We start from the raw sequence: 24,540 nt of genomic DNA, 5'->3' as shown, positions 1-24,540 counted from the left end.
GTAGCTATAATGGGTGATTATTACCATTATCCATAATCGTAAAAATGCTCTTTTGGCCAAAATAAGTGAACCTACTCCAACGATCATCAAGTAAGAAAAACATAAACATCCATTGCTCTAGAACTAGAGCCACCATTGACAGAACTATAAAAAGCATTGGTAAAATAAGTACGTATTCGAAAACTTTAGAGTTCTTTGCCGCTACCTGCACTCGCGCCCGACCGTAGTTAAATATCTTTTTTGACCACAGCTGATAAGAACAAGGCAAATAATGATAAATTGGCAGTCCTGCAAACATCCACAATTTTTGACCTTGCTGTCGTATTCGTGAACTAAGATCTAAGTCTTCACCCACGTAAGCAAATTGTGACAAAAAGCCACCTGCGCGCAACACATCCGATTTTCGATAAATCACATTTGCAGTGGGAATATGTGACACTTCACGCGCCCCACCAACCATAGATAATTGTGGAAGAGAAAAATTCCCCATGGGAGTGCGAAATAAAGCACGATAGTGATCTGCCCATTGACCAGCCGGCAACCACGGCCCACCAAAAGCTGCAACAGATAGCGGTATAGTGGTATGCACTCAAGTACACCTCTGGCCCATTCCTCATTTACACCACAGTCTCCATCAATAAATCCCACCCAATCTGTCTTAGCGGCATTCACAACATCTTGGCGGGCGCACCCTAAATTATTCTCTGTGCGTTCAATCAACGTGATAGGAAAACTGAGTCTTTAGACCCTTAACAACCCTACACGTATCATCGGTCGAACCATTATCGACGACTATTACTGATATTTTTGGAAAGAATGGCTTTAATACCTGCAAGTTGCTCGACAAAAGCGGCATATGTTTTTCTTCGTTGTAAAGAACAATACCAATGGTTATCATAAACTAAGGTATATTTCCGAACGAGCAATATGACAAAATATAAATGGAGTCTCGAGCAAGTATTTTACTCACTTCTTGCACTAGCCGTTACCTTTGGCTTTTGTCACTTGGCGTTGGCGTGCTTCTACTCTGATTCTGAAATCTGGCTCCTCACTCTATCGCAAAAAGCATTTAGCCCTAACAGCCTCACCTCCATTTACTACAAGTGGAGCTTTCATGCTCTAACCTACGTTTTTTTCACATTTCTCTAAATCAGAACTAGATGTCTATCATTCCGCAAGAATAGGTTGGATGTGCGTCGCCTTAACATCACAAGTAATTATCGCCTACACGTTTTCATTATTTGTCAAAAACAAGCAATTATTTCTTCCGCTATTTATAGCGATAATGACTTTTAGTGCATTTTTTAATCAAGGATTTCGCATTCGAGGAGACATCCTAAGTTTATTATCCCATGCAGTTATTCTTTTAACATTATTTAAACTCAAAGACCAAACGTGCTCATGGAAAAGCTATCTTTGGCTTTTTGTTTGGAATATTATCCTGATACTTTCAACTCCCAAATCATTATATCTATATATTTCGCAATTCATTTTTGGCATCGCACTCTTCAAACATAGCATTGCCACAAGAAGTTTCTTTATTTTTGTATGGATATCTCACGTCGCTCCAGTAGCTGGCTTGCTTTGGCTAACATTTATTACACATATATTTCGACTTCCCTTAGCTTTGCTGGCGCCCATCCATGAAGCAATAGACTTTTATTTTAAATCTTTTGATGTGGGACTATTTAACAGTGAGTTTTTTTCTTTAGCCGACTTCGAGCACGTTATCAAACGACTGTAAAAAGTATTCCGCATGCTTTAGTTTTTATTATCGGAACAGTGACGTACTTAATAAGTTCCTACAAAAGAAAAGAAGACAGCGTCATTAGTTCACTCAATATTTATTTTGGCATTCTCTTGCTTTTTATAACTTTTCATAATCAAAAACTTCCATTTTTTATTGGAACTTTTGGAACGCCCCTCATTGCTTATACATTTACCATCTATTCTCAACTTCTACAAAAAGTTTTCAAAACAACTACTAAATATGTAATGATCTTCACCATCTCACTTTTTACTTTCTTTAGTTTTTTGGAATATAATAGAAATATTCTTGAGAACAATAATTACGACCAGCAAGACGCCATTCAACTATTTGATGACTACACAGATAGACACCCCAATTTTAAGTTCTATGACATCATCGGCATACTTCCCAGAAAAACATCTATATTCTTATTTGTCGGCCCTGGAGAGATCAGTCGCAAAAAACAACTCATTGCTGATCTGAATCAACATTCTCCTAATATAATTCTCCTTACTTTTAAGTTCATCTATCTTGAGCCTGATATTCTTGATTACTTGACCAACAACTTTATCAGTGTAGAAAATAATGTATGGGTTAAAGGCGATTATTTCTCAGTTCTAAAAACAAATATCTATTTTAAGAACAACATACATTTAATGGTAAAAATTATTGGCTAATCCCCTATGCACCCAAATTATATATCTATGACCTTCTCACTAAAAATAATATTAAGCATGAGCTCCTCTATTTTAAAGATGGTCTAGAGTTAAAGCAGCCTGAAGTTGCTGACAGCTTTGCCGTGCCCACATCCTATCTCGATATCGCGCAGACGAATGTCGAGCCCATTGGTTTTCTGCACCCACCCTACAAACTGTTTCGTTTTGATACTAACTTTTAAATTAAAAGGGCCTATGTTCTCTATTTTTTTAACAAAATACCGATAAGTGAAGCAATGAAACGACAGCGTGTACATTCAGGTTTTTCTTTAATCGAAGTGATGATCGCATCGGCCATTCTTGCCATTATTTTGGCTAGCACGCTGACGTTTATTAGTGGCACAGAAACGAAAAATACTTTTAGTGGCCAAGTTCAAAAACAAAATGCGTGTATTGCAGAAGCTAGTAAAATTATTGCAAATATCAAAGAAAAAGGTCACTCGCGCTATAATGCACACTATCCCGATAGCCGACTTCTCCTCAATCAATTCAACTACACGGCAAATACAGACCTCGATCAACTCTCGCGGAGCACACAAGAGTATGGGCTGAATTTCACAGAGCGTTGGACTGATCCAATTTACGTTAACAACGGCGCTGGGACTTCATGGACTATTCGACCAGAGCTTTTAATAATGGGCTACATGAACACATTACAAGCACTGTACAACAGCAATTCGGCAGCATACTGTTCAGCAGCTGGTAGCAATGCTAATGCAACCATAGTGCAATCACCCAATAGCAGTATACTGAACACTACGGCCTTTACGGCCGATGCCAATTTACGCATTCAAGTTTACAACATTGCAACCGGTGGGGCTCCTACGTGCCCTGCCACTGTTGATATCCGACCACCTAATGTCAGTGAAGCAAACACGCTCGCAAGAACAAGGCTCCCATTACAAGAAAACAAATTTGGCAGTGGCGCTAATCTATCGCACCCAAATGATGCAAGCTTAGAAGTATTTAATATCGATACAAGTGTTGTATCTGATCTCGGATTCATTGTCACAGCTACGGTACGCTATCATGATCGCAATGGAAATCTCAAATCTTGCCGTGTACAAGAAAAATTTCAATACAATACGCAGACGGATAATAATCAAACTCTCGAATTTGAAGACTATGAGACAACAATCAATGACACGAACACGCCAGAGGACATCAACTCTACAATCATCACAACGAACGTTGCAAATCCACCAAGATACAAAACGCTAAACCATACAGACTATAGACAAACCGCCCCCTCACCCATACCTGTTGATGATACGCCCATATTCAAAGGCTGCGACCAAGGCGCAGACACACGCAATGTTACCTTCCGCATGACAAGAACACGTGAAGGAAGTATTCATATGTGTCGCAATCTTTCGACCACCAGAATTTCACGGCACGTGTCTGCAGGTGGCAGTTGGCGACACGCGCTACAGTCCGACGCTGCACAATTTCCAGGGGCCATGAGTGGTCTCTATGGCTTTATGTTTCGCACTCAATTACCAATGCGAAATACATTTTATTCTACGGAACTGTTGCGACATGTGTACTGGCAGGGCAAAGAAGTCGATACACCTGGATCTGATCTCTTTGCAACAGGCCTCTCCTATCCTGCTGGCAGCTATTACTGCTTAGGAGTGGCAGGTTGTGGTGGTAGTACTACAGCGACACCCACTGCTGAAATCATAAATCGCGCAATGCCTTATTTTCCACATCCACACAATACAACTGGTGCTGAGTTCGACCCAGGTGGAACACTCAACACACATTATGTCGAAGATGCTGGATTCAGATACTATATACCCAGTAACCATGCGGCCAATACAGACCTAGCGACTCAATGGCAACCCTGTGAAAGGCTCACAACAGTTTGTGGCTCTGGAACTGTAGCTGAATCCCGTTTTTACGCAGGCAATGAAACTACAACAAACCTTGATGCGTATCAGATGCGAATAAACAATCTTCCTGCTGGCTGTGAAGTTCATATTCAAATTGCCGAGGTCGACGCAGGCTACAATATTAAAACCGCAGAATTTAAAGAATATATCCAAGAGCGAGCACCAGGGAATAAATTATGTAGAAACTCCATACTCGCAGACGGACGATTCAATTCATTCGATCCAGCTGGAGCAGGCACTTGGTTTTTTTCATGCTCGACATTATATGCAGATGCCGCAACAGCTCCCACATGTATCACGAGCAGCACAGGCGACTGCTGCATAGACTACCCCTTCTTTCCAGTAAGTAAACAGTATGTCGATCCGCCTTAACGAGCGATTTTACGTTTGATTATATTTAGAGTTTGAGTACATTCACGCACACGCAAGATTGCGGTGAGCAAAAAATAAATGATCAGACTGATAAGAATGATCGCAATAAGCAAAAATGTTTTCTCAATAAAATTATTAACTTGCACATAATCCATGAGAAAATATGCAGCCACGTGCATTGGCCCCACAGCCAATAGGCACTTCAATAAAAATAGCAAGAATGTTCCATTTAAATAAAATCTTTTTGTAAAAATCAAAGCCAATAACAAAAAGCCACCATTAACAATGGTCGCAAGTGCAGTTGAAACGACCAACCCTTGAAGTCCATATAACGACATTAAATACGGAGCCAACAACAAGTGCATCACAAGCCCTGCGGCCGATGTCAGCGCAGGAAATAGTGTGTTTTCTTAGCAAAATAAGCTTGGCTCAAAATGCGTGTGACTGAAGCTGCTATCAAAGTGATCGCATACATTTTAACAATACTTGCTACAGCAACTACACCCTCTGCACTAAAGTGACCATGCTCATAAATGACGGATACTGTAAGCGGTGCTGTTACAAACAATCCAACAGCTGCAGGAATACATAGAAATAAAAGCGCGCGTAGATTTTTTTGCAGCTCATCAGCAAACCCAAGATGATTGTTTTGGCTCCATAACTCCGAAAGTGTCGGCAGCAGCGCCGTACCCAGACTTACTCCCACTAGAGATAATGGAAGTTCCAACAAGCGGTCAGCAGCAGCAATATACGTCACAGAACCTTCGGCAAGGTCGCTTGCAAAATTGGTATTGATCAAAGCCATAATTTGAATAATACCCAAACCCAACACACTCGGTAAAAAGGCTTTGAGTACACGACGTACTGCTGGCGACCAAATATTTTTGATGGACCAATCAAAAGGAATATTCAATTTAAAAAAGGTAGGCAGCAGTATTGCTACTTGTAAAAATCCACCAAACAGAACTGTAAAACCCAAAGTCACTGGAGATACATTCTTGGTTGTGTAGGCATACGCAAACGAAGCAATTATTGAGAAGTTCAACAAACTTGGCGCAAAAGCAGTAAGCATGAACTTTTTATGTGCATTGAGCAAAGCCATAAGATAGGCGTACAAGCTCACCAAAATCAAAAACGGAAACATGATCTTTGTCATCTGAACCGTCATTTCAATTTTCCCAGGTATTTGTGCAAATCCTTTTCCACCAATCCAAAAAGGTATGATCTGATCCATAGTGGCAATCAAAATTACGGTCAATGGCACCAATATAACCAATAGTAGACCTAAAATTCCCGCTGTCAGCTGGGCTCGCGCTCGCTCTTGATTGTGAGTTTTAACATCTACGTATACAGGTATAAAACAGACAGAAAGTGCCCCTTCACCGAATACACGGCGAAATAAATTAGGAAAACGATACGCCGCCTGCCACGCATCCGTGACCGTGGTATCGAATACAGCCATCAAAGCCGATTCACGAATCAAACCAGCACAACGACTAAATAAGGTGCCAAATGCAAAGTAAATAGCTGATTTTACTACGGAATTTTTTGATTTTTGAGCGCCGACAGAGGTTGTATTTTGATCCACTTGTTGCCTTTGAAAAGTCTTGAGCTAATGCGCATTCTGTACTATGTATTCATCTCTTAGATTACTTTGGAGGAATTACCTTGGCAAATATTAAGTCCGCAGAAAAAAAAGCAAGACAAGCTGTCGTTCGTCGCGATCGCAATACTAAAACTATGAGCGCCGTTCGCACTGCCGAGAAAAAGGTAAGAACTGCCGCAGAAGGCAAAGACAAAGCAAAAGCTACAGAAGCTTTAAAAGCATACTCAAGCCTTGCAAGCAAAGCTGCTAAAAAGAATGTCATGAAAAGAGAAACTGTTTCACGCAAAGTGAGTCGTTTGTCTGCAATGATCGCTAAAATCTAATATTAGTATTATTGAGAGAGCACTCTTTATGTGTGCTCTTCGTATTTACCCATCAGATATATAAACCCATCCGCGGTTGTTGGCTCAGACCTAAATATCTAATCCTTAAATAAAAAATTGTATTTCGTAGCATAAAAGCGCACGGTCTCTGCGTCTTTGTCTTTTGTACTCCATTGAGCGATTTCTAAGTACTCAACCGGTAAACGAAGTTGTTGGGCCAATGCAAATGACATCCGCGCTGCAAATGCTTTTTGCGAATCTGTTGCTATGAGCACATGAGGGTACTTTTTATTTTTTTTAAACTCTTTCGCCAGTAAATCTTTATACCAGTCTTGGATCAATGGATCTGGCCATGTTTTAGGTGTCGGCTCAGTAACAGTACTCGATACGAAATTGGCAGTTTCCGGTGTCACCGCAATAACTTTCTTGTAAGCACCACCATGGCGTACATATGTATAAAGCCCTATGTAAAACAAATCTCCTGAGACTTCGAAGTGAATTGTTTTTATTTTTTTTGTCTTAAGAATCTGCTTCGCAACTTCTGCGAAGTGATCACTTAATTTTTCAAAGAGCTTTTGCTTTTCAAGAGAAGTCCCACTCACAAGCACCATAGGCTCTTCGATATTGATCGGCGTGAGTACTACAACTCCGCCTTTATCTAACCATAATTTTTGTGGCAAAATATTAATTTCAACACCAAGTGGATAATCTGTCATTGAAGGCAGCCCCAGTTGTAATGCTGGTGCAGATCCATCCAAAGCAGTAGTCGTCTTACGTGCAATATAATAAATTGCTTTTTTTCCAGACGAAAGCTGCATTTCGCTTTCCTCTAATGTGTAGTCCGAACTCAATTGAAAAAGAACATCTTTTAGCGGCTTGTACGGCGTCCACTTAGGGTCTTTGAGATAGGATGATAATTCCTTAACGTACACATCCACATCATCCGGTGTCCATTTTTTCTCGGTTGTTTTAGAAATATCGCGAAATTGTAAATTGGCTAATGTTTGTCGTACAGACAATCGTGTATCCGCTGCCGAAACCATACACACCCAGAGAAGTGCGAACGTCGTTATTATCCACATGTCTGGATCACAAAGTTTTCTAACCAAATGTGAGACGAAATAGGAGATGATTTAAGAGCACGATCCACATCGATTAGGGCTCGGAATGTTCTTTCGATTTTCTGTTCGCTCCAGTTACGTGCCTGCTGTTCGTACTCGGTTAAAAAATACGGAGACACGCCCACCCTTGATGCCAGTTGTGCACCTTTTGCTCCCTCTTTCTTCGCCATTTTCACTGAGCGCAATATACGCACATGACGACTTACGAGAGCCAAAATTCCCACTTCGTTTTGTCCATGGGACAGCAGTTGTGATAAACACAATAATGCTCGAGCCTTATCGCAATCGCCGATAGCTCGGGATAAATCAAATACTGATTGCACGCGAATATTAGAAACCACAGAGAGAACATCTTTTGAGGTGATGGCTCGTTCATAACCAATGTATTGCACCAGCTTCTGAACTTCGTTGTTCACATCTGTAAGGTTCGAACCAACAAACTGATGGAACATAGAAACGGCATCCGGCTCAATCGAGCTGTTCCATTTTTTTACGATGTACTGAATCCAAGATGGAATCTGATTGTCGTAAGGTTTTTTCATTTCGTAGGCTTCAGTGACTTCTAACAAACGTTTATGCGCTTTCTTGCGCTTATCAATAGACTTCATGACTAAAACTAAAACTGTGCTCTCAGATGGACGCTCAAAATAATTTTCGAATTGAGACCAATCCGACTCTGACCATTTATCCGCATCGCGAGCAATAACTAAGCGGCGCTCGGCCATCATTGGTAATGTTTCAGATACATCTAGAATGTTCGATACTGGAGACTCTTTTCCATAAAAAGAATCAAAATTAAAATCACGGCCTCTATCACCCAACACAGCTTTCTCGATTAATCCCAAAGCCTCATTTACAAAAAATTCTTCTTCGCCATAAATGAGATATACTGGGGCCATATGTGACGAGAGGTTTTGCCATAATGTACGTGGATCGAAACTCATATTAAAAATTCTCCGTCATACGACTCACAGCCTCGAAGGCCACATCTTTGGCAATAGCTGCAATAGTTTGTCGACGCGCATTTTGATTGTAAAGAGGGTTCGCCGTACGAAGACCATACGTAGTGAGCTGCGGAGCTTTGTAGTTTCTTTCGCCGTTGAACTGGCCTTGCCACAATTCTTTCCCTTGCTTATCTACTGCCATTAAGACAATTGTGACAACGGTTTGATATTCTGTAAACATACTTCTATCTGGACCGCCAGTAGCCGACTTCACCTGAATCGGCGTTTTGGCACGATAATCCACGGTGTGAATCACACCCACAAGTGTTAACTCCGCATTTGCTTCTGTCGTCACAGTCGCTAATCCTGAACGCGCCAATTCCTGAGTGAATGCATTTGTCCAATCGGGCTCGATACCCACTTCTTGAGTGCGGTTATCAAATAATTTGATGAAGACTTTCTGATGGCCGCCAGGCATTTGGCGCTGGTGTGGACCAAAGCGATAAGCGCACGCGCTAACAAACAACATTGCCGTTAGCGCAAGAAGCTTTACCCCGTGTCTCATAAACCCCAATTTGAGATGAACCTGCATAGCCCAATAAACTACCTTTTGACTTTTCTGCTATCAAGAATGAAATTCTTTACATGAAAAACTATCGTCTTATGACTCCAGGCCCCGTACCATTACCCGAGTGGGTGCTTAAGGAATTGGCGCAGCCAGTGATTCACCACCGTACCGTGGAGTTCGAAGCCATTCTGGCGCGCACATTAAAAAATTTAAAACAGCTTTTTCAGACGAAAAACCATTGCTTTTTGCTAACAGCAACTGGCACTGGAGCCATGGAAGCCGCACTTACTAACTCACTCCCTCGCAATGCAAAGGTGATCTCCATAATTTCCGGAAAATTTGGTCAACGCTGGCATGAAATGGCTCAAACATTGGGCTATCGCTCTGTACCCATTGAAGTCTCTTGGGGAGAAGATTTGGACTTAGATTATTTTAAAAAAATGTTGTTCGCTCACGCTGATGCCGATGCTATTTTGTGCCAAGCTTGCGAAACAAGCACAGGCTCGCTTCTGCCCGTCAAAGAGTTGGCGGCAATGACGAAAAAATCAAAAACACTTTTAATTTGCGATGCGATCACGGGTTTAGGAGCGTTTTCATTACCCATGGATGAGTGGGGAATTGATATTCTCATTGGCGGATCACAAAAAGCGCTCATGCTTCCCACCGGCTTATCTCTTCTGAGTCTTTCCGAAAAAGCATGGGAAAAAACAAAAACTACAGCACCCCAACAAACTTATTATTGGAACTTGGTCGAGGAATATTCAGCAAATCAAAAGCTGCAAACGCGCTTCAGTTCTGCGACAACAATCATTCGCGGCCTAGATTTAGTTCTCCAACACATTCTTAAAACCGGTTTGCATGCATGGTTCAACGCTCATAGTGAACGCGCCACTCATTTTCGTCGCCTTGTTTTAAATCCAAACATTACAATGTTTCCAGCAACACCGAGTTCGAGCCTTTCCTGCTTACACATACATGGTGCTGACACCACAAAGATGCAAACTCTTTTACAAGATAAATATGACATTGTGGTGATGGGCGGACAGGATCAACTCAAAGGTAAAGTTTTACGCGTCGGCCACATGGGCTTTATGTCCCTTGATGATCTCACAATGACTGCTCAAGCTATTCACTCAGCATTTAAGGAGACTCAAAGTGTTTAAGACGCTAGTAGTGAATCGCTTCAGTCACGAATCACTATTGCGATTACAAAATAGCAAGCTGACAGAAGTTTTTGCGGCGACATCAATATCTTCTCTTAAAGAACATTACTCATCAACAAACGCACTCCTTCTCCGCAGCGGAACACGCATTGATGCTTCAACACTAGAAAACTTTCCCCAACTCAAAGTGATAATTTCAGCCACTAGCGGCTTTGATCACATCGATTTCCGCTTGTGCGAGAAAAAGAAGATTACTGTGATGCACACGCCGAATGCCAATGCCATAAGTGCCGCAGAACACACCATAGGACTTATGATCGCGTCGAGTCGCCGGTACGGTATTGCTCGCGACAATATCAAAATGGGCAATTGGGATCGCGAACCACTCATGGGCTTTGAACTTTACGGAAAAACATTGGGCATCATTGGTTTTGGTCGCATAGGTTCTCACGTCGCTCATCTCGCTCGTGCATTTGGAATGAAAATTCTTGTACATGACCCTTATGTGGATCAAGACAAGTACACCAATGTGGATTTCATGGGACTTGAAGAAACTTTTAGAAACTCCGACATCATTACGTTTCATGTGCCACTTACAAAAGAGACCTATCATATGATTAAAGAATCCACACTTGAGTGGCTCGCTCCTCACGCTATGGTTATCAATGCGTCTCGTGGCGCTGTTGTGTGTACCCACTCTTTGCAAAATCAACTCACCCACTTTCGCACATTTCTTGCGGGCCTCGATGTGTTCGAAGCTGAGCCGCTAGCGTCTGACTCCACACTTGTAAGAAACCCAAACATGTTTTCGACTCCGCACATTGGAGCCACCACGATAGAATCCGTTGCCCGCGCCTCTGACGAGGCGGTCGACAAGCTCATGGAATACCTAAAAACAGGCAACTCTAGCGACACATTGCCACCGCAAACGCTTTGGGCCGATAAACTCATTTAGCCTCATATTTTAGCACCCCTGCGCGCCGCTTCGTGATTGAGTTTAATTCCCTCGTCAGGTATTTCTGGTTGGTCGTTAACAGAGGGAGATTTATGCCAGCGGTAATCATTGTCGGTTCTCAGTGGGGAGATGAAGGCAAAGGAAAGTTTGTCGATTATTTCGCAAAAAACACAGATGTTGTTGTGCGCTTCCAAGGCGGAGCCAACGCCGGCCACACTCTCATAGTTAATGGTAAAAAAATTGTACTCCACTTAATTCCATCGGGAATTCTTCACGACAAAACTCAATGCTTCATCGGTGGCGGTGTTGTTCTTGATCCTTTCGAACTCAAAAATGAAATGGAAATGGTGGCCACAGCTGGATACTCTGTGTCTCCAGAGCGCTTTAAAATTGCGGGACAAACGACACTGGTATTACCGTTCCACAAAGAACTGGATGCCGCTCGCGAAAGCCAATTTAAATTAGGAACCACTAAACGCGGCATCGGCCCTGCGTATGAAGATCGCGCATCTCGCCGCGCACTACTGTTCCAAGATTTATTCTCACCAAAATTAAAAGAACGCTTACAACTTTTAGCACAAGAGAAAAACTCTCTCTTTGAACATCTTTATAAAATTCCAAAAATCGATGTGAATGAGTTGCATGATAAATTGCTCAAAGTGGCTGAATTCTTTAAGCCTTACCTCATGGACAACATGAGCGATGTATTAAACGCTTGGGCAAAACAAAATAAAAATATTCTCTTCGAAGGCGCGCAAGGTACGTTACTCGATATCATGCACGGCTCATACCCTTTCGTTACAAGTTCTTCCACGATTAGTACTTCGGCGTGCCTCAGCACAGGCCTCGCTCCGCAAAGTATTACCAAAGTCGTCGGCATCGCCAAGGCCTACTGCACTCGCGTTGGCGAAGGCCCATTCCCCACAGAACTTGTTAATGAAGTGGGCGAAAAACTCCGCTCCGAAGGTGCGGAGTTCGGCGCCACAACGGGTCGTCCACGCCGCTGCGGCTGGCTCGATCTCGTAGCTCTAAAATACTCGGTTCGCGTGAATGGTATAACGAGTATCGTACTTACAAAGCTCGATGTTCTTAACAACTTCGACACCATCAAGATCTGCACAGGCTACAAAGTGAACGGCCAAGTTATAGACACTTTTTCTACGGCTGCATCTCTTGATGTCGAGCCCGTTTACAAAGAATTAAAAGGCTGGAACAGCCGAATCAACGACTGCCGCCAGCTGAAAGACCTCCCGCAAGAGGCCCGCGACTACGTGAAGTTTATCGAAGACGCGGTCGGTGTCCCCATAGATGTCGTCTCCGTCGGCCCCGACAGAGTAGAATCCATCGGCGTCCCCTCCATCTTCTAAAAAGAAAAAGTGCCTGCTTCCTTTTCGGACCGCTGCGAGTCATACTTCTTAGAGAACTAATAAAACTCCGAATTCAATCTGTGTGGCTTTTTATTGGTTTCACACCTTGGTAATTTGAATGTATTTCTTCGTAGAGCTTTTCGAACTAAATCTAAATCCTCAACTCGTGGAGCACTATTGAGCCATTGAAGATTTTTATCTACAGTCGGAAAAAGTAAAGCATCTGCAACTACTGGAATTCTCATTCGACTTAATCCCAACAAACCATTAAGTGTACTGAAGTGATAGTCTTCAACATTATGTACCACAGACGCCTCCACAGGATTGCGATAGACATACTTATAAACTGTACTGAAATGATGATCACTATCAATCAAGGAACGAAAAAATCTCGAACCATACGTTTGATTAATCCGCCCAGTCGACTTTGTAATCATACGGCTAGTCTGCCTCATAAAATAGGCCATTCCTTCGCTCAAATTGACCTCGGGACTTCTCGCAATCAAATGAAAGTGGTTCTTCATTAACACAAAACTATAGATATCTAACTTGTAAGCTTTGTTTATAAAATAGAGATAGTCTTCCATAATAGACCAAACCTCATCCATAGACATACCAAACCAATCTTTATTTATACATCTAGCAGTAATGTGATACGGGCGTTCTGGATTACATATAAATTGGGCTCTTGGCATAGGCATTTAACGAATGCGATCTCCAAGCCCTTTGTGTTTCCTTTTAAACTTCTATTGACGTCATGCAGTCCGAAAAGGAAGCAGGCACCTTTTCGGAATTATTTTTCGACAATAGCGGTGAGATTGATGGGGGTTGAATTTGTTATGACAACATCATCTTCGATACGAACGCCACCTAGATGAAGCCATTTTTCTGCTTCTGACCAATTGATCAAATCTTTGTATTTCGTGCGCAATGATTGATCCATGATTAGTGGTTTAATAAAATAACAACCGGGTTCAACAGTGATCATAAAGTTTTCCTGCAGTTCAAAATCAACACGAATGCGAACACCACAGTAGGATTTAGGCGCACGATTCTCTTCGTGACCCGTGTCGCGAACGCGCAAACCTACCAAATGACCGACTCCATGAGGATAAAATATGGAGATCGCACCCGACTCAATCACTGAATCCACACTTCCATTAATAACATTTAAATCTTTTAATCCTTGGGCAATCACTCGCGCCGAAGCCTCATGCACAGAATGCCACTGCACGCCTGCGCGTGCATGATCTAAGGCTTCTTGTTGCGCCTTCTTTACCAAATCCACAATAGATTGCTGCTGCGACGAAAATTTACCACTCGCCGAAAACATACGAGTGATATCAACACAGTAGTCGTACATCTCTGCACCGGCGTCGACGAGTATCCAATCACCAGCTTCAATCACTTTGTGCGTTGGTATAGAGTGCAGTACAGAAGCATTGGCCCCACTGCCCACAAGAGTAGAATACGGCACACCATGAGCACCACGTTTAAAAATTTCGGACTCATACTCAATCTGAAATTCACGCTCCGTAATCCCCGGACGCAGAATAGATCTCATCTTTTGATAACCAAAGTTGGCGATAGCCGCTACTTTTTTTACAAGAGCAATCTCTTCGTCATCTTTTATACGACGAACTTGGTCCATACGACTTTTTATGACAAATAACTCATCAGTCGTTCCACCACGTTCAATGGACGATTGATTTTTTTGTCCTAACGAATAAATACGTTTAAAATTATGTTTGTTTAAAAATGATCCCAGTTCCGAAACATGAGTTCCCGCTTCTTCAAACTCTGCGGGTCCTTCCCAAACCAATTCCGCTTGACTAAGTGGACGCACAAAGAAAGTCCATCCTAAATCTTTACTATATGCCGCCACACCCGATGGTAAACGATAACCTGTAAGCCAAAAATATGAAGGATGTGGCAAGAAATCATAATTCTGATCGAGTCCACCCGGTTTTGTGATCGGATCACCTGCGTAAACGAGGACGCAGTCCCCCTCAGTCAAGACATCACTCCACGCCGAAGCCACTCGCTTTTTTCTATTTTCAATCGCATTTTTAGTAAAAATCATACGGCCTAGAATAAGGTGATTCTTCGCCCGTGTCTGCTTTTAACTCGTAGCCTTAATTTGTGATGACGTCGTTTTTATGAATAAAGAGCAAAATCAGTCGCGCAATCGCACATCTACGAGCTCAATATGAAAAATTAAATTTGAATTAGGTAAAATATATTCACCCACTTGGCGATCACCATAAGCGAGATGAGAGGGAATATGCAACGTGCGCTTGCCGCCCACCTGCATTCCCATAAGACCCATGTCCCAGCCCTTAATAACACGACCAACACCTACTACAAATTCCAGTGGACGTCCGCGATCAATGGAAGAATCAAACTTTGTACCGTCTTCCAAAAAGCCTTCGTAGTGGCAAGAGATCAATGCCCCTTTTTCGATAGCAGTTCCCGTTCCAACAAGTGTATCTGTTACTTCTAAATTTTGCATTTAAACCTCTACTATTTTTAAGTATTTAACGACTTCGGTTTTGATGTGCAACAGTTAATTGTTCTTTTGATTAACTACAGCATTGGTAGTCTCAAGTGCAAAACGCGGCCCCGAATATCCCTCTACAGAAATTGACTCTAAAAACATCGCGAGTGGACGAGCCCAAATAGAGCTGATTTGATTTTCATAAAGTGCCTCGTACACAACAATATCTTCAAGAGTCTCCGTATGCTTTGCAACACTGAGCACACGGTACAGTTTGTTCTTGTAATGACGATAAATTCCACCAATGACGATTTCAGACATAACTCAACTAACTCTTAATTGCTATTCGAGCAGTATAATCTATACGATGAAGGAATAAATTTATTCCGTGACGTGCAAAATACTCATCAGTAGCTTTGCGTGCTCCTGCAAAGTGACCGTAATCATCGATAATTAAAACCCCACCTTTTTCTAATCGAGGATATAAATGCTCGAGCTCATGCTTCGTCGACTCATACCAATCTGTATCTAATCTCAATAAAGCAATCTTACCTGGAGCTTTTCCTGGCAATGTGTCTTCCACTTTGCCTTTTATCAAATGAATTTTTGTTTTGTCATAACCTGATTTCAAAACATTTTCGCGGACATGGTCTTCGGATACAGCTACCCATTCATTTAAGGATTGCCAGTTTGTCGTTGCAGATTCTCCTGCATGGTCCACATCAAATTCCGTGGGCTCTGTCATCCCCTCAAAAGTATCAAATAAGAATAGGTCTCTACTTTTGTCTCCCAAAGACAAAAGTGTTTTTGCAGCAGCCATCATGCTTCCGCCACGCCAAACTCCACACTCTACAAATGCACCTTGAACTTTGTGATCAAATATATGCTTCACGGCTTGGCGTAGTGAAAAAATACGCTCTGGAGACGTCAGCGTGTAAGACTTTACAAATTTAAATACTTCGCGATCTTCATCCGAAAAATCCACAGGCAACCAGTTCGGATCATACTTTTGGAATTGATAACCTAAAGACTGTCCAAGGACTTTATTAAATCGATTGAATACGGCACGGCTTATTCGGGTAGGCGTTAATTTGCTCATTGATAACTATGTTAAATAATTCCATCTCTATTGGATACGATTTTTTTAGATTTCTAGAGCTAATTTCCAGAATTAGATTCTGCCACAGCTAGTCGTTCCATCTGGTCCAGTAGTGCCTCTTCGAGATCTTGAATCTGTTGAGCACAGGCGCTCAATTCTGTACTGATTTCGCCTATACGCGACCCTTGTGAAGTCAATAGCTCTTCGTTAAGACTAGCGAGACGTTGGCTGAGTTTTTGTAAACTCTCTTCACCCTTTTTAATCTGCCTCTGCAGATCTCTGATCTCACTTTTTAATTTTTTACTTTGCTCCCAAGAGTTGGATTTTTCAGGAACAGGTGTATAGACCTTTTCTGATTTTTTTTCTACAACAGCAGTTGGATTTTCAAATCGAACCTTGAGCGACCCTTTTTCCAAACTCCAAAGGTAATCATCATAAGTGCCAGGATATATTTCTGCGCGCCCATCACGGATTTCTAAAATTTTTGTGGCAACACGCCCAATAAAACTGCGATCGTGGCTCACAACAACAACAGTACCCTCATAGTTTTTAAGTGCCATGGTAAGAGCTTCAACAGTGTCAAAATCTAAATGGTTCGTCGGCTCATCCAAAAGAATAAGGGGACTTCGTTGCAATAAAATTTGACCGAGAGCCACACGAGATTTTTCGCCTCCAGAGAGCACTGCTACTTTTTTCTGAACAGCCTCGCCAGAAAATAATAATGAACCGGCCAAACTCAATATCTCTTGAGTTGTGATGTCTTTATTCGCCACTTTCTGTAAACTATCAAAAACCGTGTCTTTAGGGTCGAGCTCCTCACTCACGTGCTGCGCATAGTATGACAAACTCACTTGATAGCCGAGCTGTAATTCGCCTTTAAGTAAGCCTAACCGACCCGATAACGACTTTAACAATGTGGACTTCCCAGCACCGTTAAAACCAACTACACCAAGTGAACACCTTTTTCTAAACGCAAATCACAACTGGAGATCACGGTTTTTTCGGGATAGCCGAGAGCCGCTCCTCTTAAGTTTAAAATTTCTTTTCCAGTAGAGACTGGAGGTGGAATTTTAATTTGTGCTCGCACCTGAAGCTCTTTGATTTCAATTTTTTCCATTTTATCGAGCTGCTTAGCACGACTCTGCGCTTGACCGCCTTTGTTGCTTTGGCACCAAAGCGATCGATGAAGTCTTGTAAATGTTTACGCTTAGCCTCTTGATTGGCCGCTTGAGCCTCTAAAATTGTACGGAGTTGTGCCTTTTGCTCAAAGTAATCATCTATATGACCAGGAAATTTCGTGATCTCCCCACCTTCGACTTCAAGTGTGTGATCAGTCACTCGCCTTAAGAACTCACGATCATGTGAAATCAACATAAATGCGCCTTGGTAATCGCGTAGAAATTTCTCAAGAGCCATTATGCTTTCTAAATCTAAAAAGTTTGTCGGTTCATCCAACAGCATTAAGTTGGGCTCACGACCAATCAAAGACAATAATTTCATACGCATGCGATAGCCACCACTCAATTGGTGAAATGGCACCGCAAAATGACTCTCGAGCAAACCAAGATCAGTACCCAGTTGTTTGAGCTCCCATAGTGGTGTGCTGCAGGTGTTGCTCAAATGCTCTTCTGCTGAAACATCTACAGGCTCGTGCGCTTCTTGCTCTAAATAGCCAATACTCAAACGCTGTGATTTTACAAGCTCACCGGAATCCAATGAAATTTGATTGACTAGAATTTTAAACAGCGTGGTTTTACCAGCACCATTTGGCCCAATGACACCCACATGCTCCCCTTCGTTGATGGCAAAGCGCGCATCATCAAAAAGGACCTTGGGTCCATACTGTTTATAGCCATTATTGAGCTGGAGCAAATTCATTGGCCGAGATTAACCTGTTGAGGAAAACAAGTCAGTAATTTTTAACTTGGGCACACAGGTCTTTCCAAAGTCTTTAGCAAGCAAAAAAACTAGCTCTGCATCATCAATTTTAGACTACAAAAAATTTATTCCACCATGATTGGCGAATACCCATTTTATCAAGAGCTGCTATCACAGTTTGGTTTTTATATTTAACGGCTGCTGCAAGGGGGGTTAAATGATCAAAATAAGATTCTAATTTAGGATCGGCACCATTTTCTAGCAAAAGCATAGCTATATCCGTGTGCCCATTTTTAATCGCTGCAACTAGAGCCGTCATTTGAATTTCTGGGTGTTGATAATTAAGGTTAATTCCCAATTTAACATGAACCTGAACAAGGTCAAAGTGACCGTCATTGGCAGCGTTATAGAATTCTTTCCAATCACCAGCAGACATACCCTTACTTTAATTAATTAGAGCAAATAATCTACAAAAAAAGCACTGTAATGAATATGTAGCCAAAATCAATAGACTGCGATAGCTTCCCACTTTTAAAGGGAGATTTATGAACCATCCAAATGCTATTCTTTTACAACAAATCTACACGGACTATTCCGCTGGCGATACAAACGCTATGTTGAGCAAATGCGCTGACACTATCACGTTTCAATTGGCGGGAAAAAGCAAATTGGCCGGAAAATTCACCAAAGAGACCTTTGCGAAAAAATTTATCGAACCAATGATGGAATTATCTGCCAACACGTTAAAACTAGAGGTTCACGACATCATGGCCTCTGATCGCCATGCCATATGTTTAGCCAGCACGCACCTGACCCGCAATGGCGAACCGAAAGCAGTTGCGCACAGTACACGTGTGGCGCTTCGAGAATGGCAAACCTGTAGCGTGGTATGAGTACCCACGTGATATGTATGCCTTTGATGAAATTTTTAGTTAATACGAATCCACTGATTGATTTTGAACTGTGTAATTCGGAAGTGTATAAGATCCTAAAAATATGATCTCACCGTTTCTAGAACAGTGAGATCATATTCAAATACTAGAAACCAACAGCTGTAGGTATCACAACTGATGCCGCAGCCGCATTAACAGCTTTCTCTGCATTCACAATACCTGAACCAAATTCATTGTTCGGGTTTGGCTGCAATGGACTTGCAGTTGTGCTCAAAATATTTCTCACTTGAGCTGGCGTTAAATTTTTATTTGCGCCCTTCACTAAGGCTGCAAGACCTGCCACGTGCGGGCTAGCCATAGATGTACCTGCAAAAGAGGCGTAGTCAGATGCCACGATACCCATCTCAACAGTAGATGGATTTTTTGCCGCTGCTAAATCTGCACCAACCGTTTGCTCAATCATTAGCACAGGAATTTTTACTGGATTTTGTAAGCCACCAGTAATTAAACCCGCCTCATTATTAAAAATTAAAACGCCACTCGCATTTGCACTCAAAGCATTAGTAACTTTTTCAGCAAATGCGATCTCTCCTCTTTGGATAAGTGCTATCTTGCCTGTAAGATCCAAATTCGTAAAATCTGCTGGTTTACCTAAGCCCGCAAAAACGATCTCTCCAGTGATTGTCTTGGCACCAGAATCAGAATTTTGAAAAGCTGTGTTTTTCATCTCGATTTTTCCACTAGCAGTAATAAGTACTGCCGATCCTTCTCTGCCTGAACCTTGAGGAACAGCAGATAAAACATCCATCCCTGGAGCCACAACATCTAACTCTTTACCCCACTGAGAAAAAGAAGATTTTGTAAGATCAGGATTCACCGAACCTACAGCAACCACTGTGCTCACAGCTGCCGGAAAAGACACACTGCCTGTTCCACTATTCCCTGACGCCGCTACAACCACGACTCCGGCTTTTTCAGCTCTATCATAAGCTGTTTTTGCTGATGATGAAAGAAATGGTCCGCCCAAAGATAAATTCATTACATCTACTTTTTCTTGAATACCCCAATCCACGCCTTGGACGATACCCGTAGTGCTGCAACCAGAAGCATTACATACTTTTGCCATTAATAGCTTCGCCTCGGGAGCCACACCAAATAGTCCCGATCCTACGCCATCGGCAAGAACAGTTCCCGATACATGTGTACCGTGCCCAACATCGTCAACAGTTGATGTTCCCATAAAGCTTTTTGCTTTTTCAAAGCGACCAGCAAGATCTGGATGTTTTTCGTCGATCCCTGTATCTAAAACAAGAACGCGAACACCACTGCCTTTAGTGACTGGCCACGCCTTATCTGCCGCAATCGCCTTTAGACCCCAAGTTAACTCTCCAAACTTTACTGTCGAACGATTCCAATTTTTATTATTTAAAAATAATTTATAATGTGGTTGCGGAATGATCTGATCGGCCTCAACAAATAATACAGATGGATTATTTTTAAGATTTTTTGCAGTTTCTTCTGTCATTTCCACAACAGCCATCTGCAAATTATTTAAGAATTTTACTGAATTCTGACGAAGACCCAAAAATCCATCACCACTTCTATAGTTCTGCTGAATTTGGCGATAACTTTCTGGCTTGATATTAACTATGTACTTTTTTAAATCTTCGGCCCACGCACCAGAAGACAAAAACATGAAACTTGTTATGAAAAGAATAAATTTAAGACCCCTGCACATAAACCCTCCTTGGTTTTGAACATCTATAATTGCAACCTATTTGAAATAAAAAAACAACGATTACTCTTTAATTTCCTTGAGCAATCATTGTATTCATCGTTTTACATGAAATTTGTTGTGGTGTGTTAGTCAGTCAAGAGCAGGAAGCGATTATCAATCCGTATCATAAAAACAAAACGAACCCTGATCTTCATACGTCCCAGGACTTACAATTTTAATCTTAGTTGTACAATAATGAAGTCCCCATTCGTTGGTAAACCCCTGTACGCCATTAACGGCTGTTTCGATAGTCATAATCGAATCAAAAGTGATGGGTCTTTTTCGTAAGTCAGAGACTCAAGATCTACCTCTCGCCCTTGCTCGCGAAAATCATTCTCAATACTTTCACGGACCATAAGGTCGATATCACCAAAATCGGCAAAATGCAGATGGATTCAAAGAAAACAGTATGAGTGCGCTAATAATTAATTTCATATTTTTTAGTTAACAAGGAAAATAAATCTGTTCAAGAGCAATTAAAAACAGAGAAGAAAATATAAAGTAAATGCTGAGATTATAACAAACTATTTACTAACATCAGTCTCAGTACTTAAACGTATACCGTCTTTACCTAGAGCAACGAGCCCTTTTTTATAAAGATCGCTGACAGCGTATTTGTATTTCTTTTTACTGAGCCCTAAAAGGCGATAAACCTCTTCTGTGTCGGTTTTGCTCGTTAGTGGCAAAAAGCCATCATTCAATTTTAGAACTTCGATGATTCTCTGACCAACTACTTCTGCTGCCGCTTTCCCAAGAGGCTGCAATACGAGATCAATCTGTCCATTAGGACGAATCAGTTTGATGTAACCCGGAACTTTATCTCCTGGCTCAAGAAGCTCGAACACTTCATTGTGATAAAGAAGGCCCTCATCGGCCTGATTGATAACAGCCACAAAACCTAGGCGTGTTTCGCGATCTATAACAAGTTCTACTTTTTGGCCTTCTTGATACATCATGGTTGAATGGTCTATCTTAAGCCTATGGGAGAAGCCACAAGTTTATTCTATGATGTAAATTAGAAAACCGATACGCGCTCCCCTCAAATATAGAGTTACTTAATAAGCGCCTTTACTTTAAAGGCGCTTATATGCGAAAAGACGCCCCCCCATACTGCATCCCCCAGATGGACCTATAAGGAATGCTTTTTAAATTTTTCAGTTTAAATTTAAAAACCTTTAGCGACACTTGCAGCAATGAATGAAAACAAGAATGGCGTCCACTATGCAGTCTTTGTAGAAATTAATCAAAAGACCGCAATTCAAGTCCTTACACCTCACCTATACATCATTAGGTAGCGTTGCTAGAAAATCTTTTACGATTTGCTTTAGATTTAAATGTATGAAGGGCTTTAGAAATAATTCTCCAAGTACTTTTCCAAAAATTCCACCATTAACTTTAACTGAATACTTCATCTCAAGGTACAATTGATTTTCCTTGCTCCAGTATCCAAAGTTCGCTAATCGCCGATTGAAACGGTTGCTCGTGCTCAAAAATCTCTACAACAAAACCTTCATTATCTACGACTTGAATTACTCTTTCTTTGTGACGTTGACCATTTGCAAAAATACATGCTCTTTCGGTCCCCACTTCGCATGAATTTCCTTTTAGTAAAATTGAATTTTTTACTATGGGCACATAAGATGACACCTTATCCATCGCAGAAATTTTTTCCCAAAGTTCTTTCCTTGTAAGCTGTGATGTCGCGACTGCTTTTACAATCACTTTACTACTACTTGAATACCTTATCTGTAGCGCACCGAATATAAAACGAGAATGTTCGTTGCTCCTATGGCAACACAACCCTTTGGAGTACTAACTAGATCGAGTCCATATGCAATAATAGGTGTAAAAAAGGACCACAAGAAATCACCAAATGCAAAATAGCTAAGTTCGAGATCTGAAATATTTCTTTTTTAAAATTGTAACTGATAGATGAGCTCCGTTCAGAATTAAAATGCCCCCAAGAATTTGCAAGATCAGAGAATATTGTACATGTTCGCTTGCTAAAAAAATTCTTGTATCACTCTCCTTAAAAAACAGCAAATAGCCAAAAATAAAACAGCTTATTGCGTTTGCGGCCAATACCAATCTTACGTGATGCATAGAGCTCCTTTTAGGTTTGAGGTGTTCTTGACATTCTCATTTGTCCGGCATACTATATTATAATAAAGTTTTTACTATATAAAAATAAAGTATTTTTTGAATCACACCGATAATAGGCTGGGGAAAGTATGAAAAGCTCACAAATTCAGAAAACATATGGTCAATCATGTGGCTTGGCCTATGCGCTAGACTTAATTGGTGATCGTTGGACCCTTCTTATTCTACGAGAGTTCGCTTATGGCCCCAAAAGATTCATGAGCCTATTAGAAGCTTTGCCAGGTATAGGAACAAATCTTTTGACGAAGCGCCTTAAAGATATGGAGGCAAATGAGATTATTCGTAAAGTAACGCTCGCTCCTCCCGCATCGGTTCAAGCCTATGAACTGACAGAAAATGCAGACCAACTACGAGAAGTCATTGCATTACTTCAACGTTGGGGGTTGAAGTCAAAAAAAAGTAAAATAACTGGTGAGTTCGCTTTGCCTCGCTGGGCGGCTCAGGCGTCGATTGGGATAATAGCAACTCAAGAAATCCAAAAATTAACTTTTTGTATAGCCTTTGATTTGGGAAGCGAAAGCTCGTACCTAATAATATCAAACGGTGTGATGCGGGCTTACGAGGGCTTACCTCAAAAAGCAGACGTTACAATACGCATGACTCCCAAAATATATCTTGCCATTGCATCTGGTAGATTGAATTTAGGTACTGCTGAGCAACAAGAAAAAGTGGAGTTTTTAGGTAAAGAAGAAGCCATCTTTAAGGCTAAATCTCTTTTTAAAAAATACAGATAGGCAATTAACTTAATTTGGAAAATAAAATTAAGTTAATTGGGTCATATGGAATACGGCGTAGCCTGCCAATATATATTTGCAAAGCCAAATTCTATGTCTTACTATTTCCACCATGAAATGGACTCTCATTGGAAAAATAAAAGACCTCGCAATTGAACTTGAGGCTAGCGATGGAATTAAAGAACTCGACTCAACGAACGTAAATATGTTCTCATTTATTTTAAAGGCGAATTTTCTGTTCTGAATAATAAGTGCAACCACATGGGTGGACCGCTTTCGAAAGGTAAACTGAAAAAAGGCTGCATTGAGTGTCCATGGCACTATTGGCAGTTTGACCATAAAACTGGCGAAGCTGTGACGTCGTCAGTAGAACCACTGGCATCAAACGGCGGTAACGTTCCAAAGCTTCCAGTAAAAATGGAAAACGATTCACTTTACGTGAACATCTCGGAAGAGTCCGAGCGCGTGCGCGCCACTTATAATAAAGGTTCGAATCTTGGCCGCGACCCAAAACGCGAAGAAGGTAAAATTCGTGTACTAGGACTGTCCACCACTGCTATGGACAAAGAGCACCCGCGTTTTTCCACCTCTGAAGAACTTCTGAAATCTGCACTCAATAAAGCCGAAAAAGATCTCGACGTGGAAACACGTTTCTTAGCGCTTTCAAATTTAAATTTTCGCCATTGTGAGGGTTTTTACTCTAAATCTGAAAAAGCCTGTAA

The 24,540-nt window shown here is 41.4% G+C and overlaps 1 protein-coding gene across 1 annotated transcript; it reads left to right on the top strand.

The window, feature by feature from the left end:
• Positions 1-9,897: 9,897 nt before the first annotated feature.
• Positions 9,898-10,458, top strand: Agxt (Alanine-glyoxylate aminotransferase). The gene is made up of 2 exons (XM_089650607.1): positions 9,898-10,147; positions 10,235-10,458. Exons 1-2 carry the CDS (start codon positions 9,898-9,900, stop codon positions 10,456-10,458), a joined length of 474 nt encoding a protein of 157 aa, XP_089506733.1.
• Positions 10,459-24,540: the final 14,082 nt, after the last annotated feature.

Source organism: Hesperophylax consimilis, unplaced genomic scaffold (assembly GCF_061612785.1).
Source record: "Hesperophylax consimilis isolate HC1 unplaced genomic scaffold, BYU_Hcon_1.0 scaffold_277, whole genome shotgun sequence".
Lineage (NCBI taxonomy): Eukaryota > Metazoa > Arthropoda > Insecta > Trichoptera > Limnephilidae > Hesperophylax > Hesperophylax consimilis.
The sequence above is the reverse complement of the archived record's forward strand: the minus strand, read 5'-3'. Positions and strand labels throughout refer to the sequence as shown.

Bases quoted from the DNA above. Each gene is read 5' to 3' on its own strand.
- Agxt (XM_089650607.1), top strand. From the start codon at position 9,898: ATGGATGAGTGGGGAATTGATATTCTCATTGGCGGATCACAAAAAGCG. The intron at 10,148-10,234 runs GTTTGCATGCAT...CAATGTTTCCAG, and splicing joins CCAACACATTCTTAAAACCG to CAACACCGAGTTCGAGCCTT.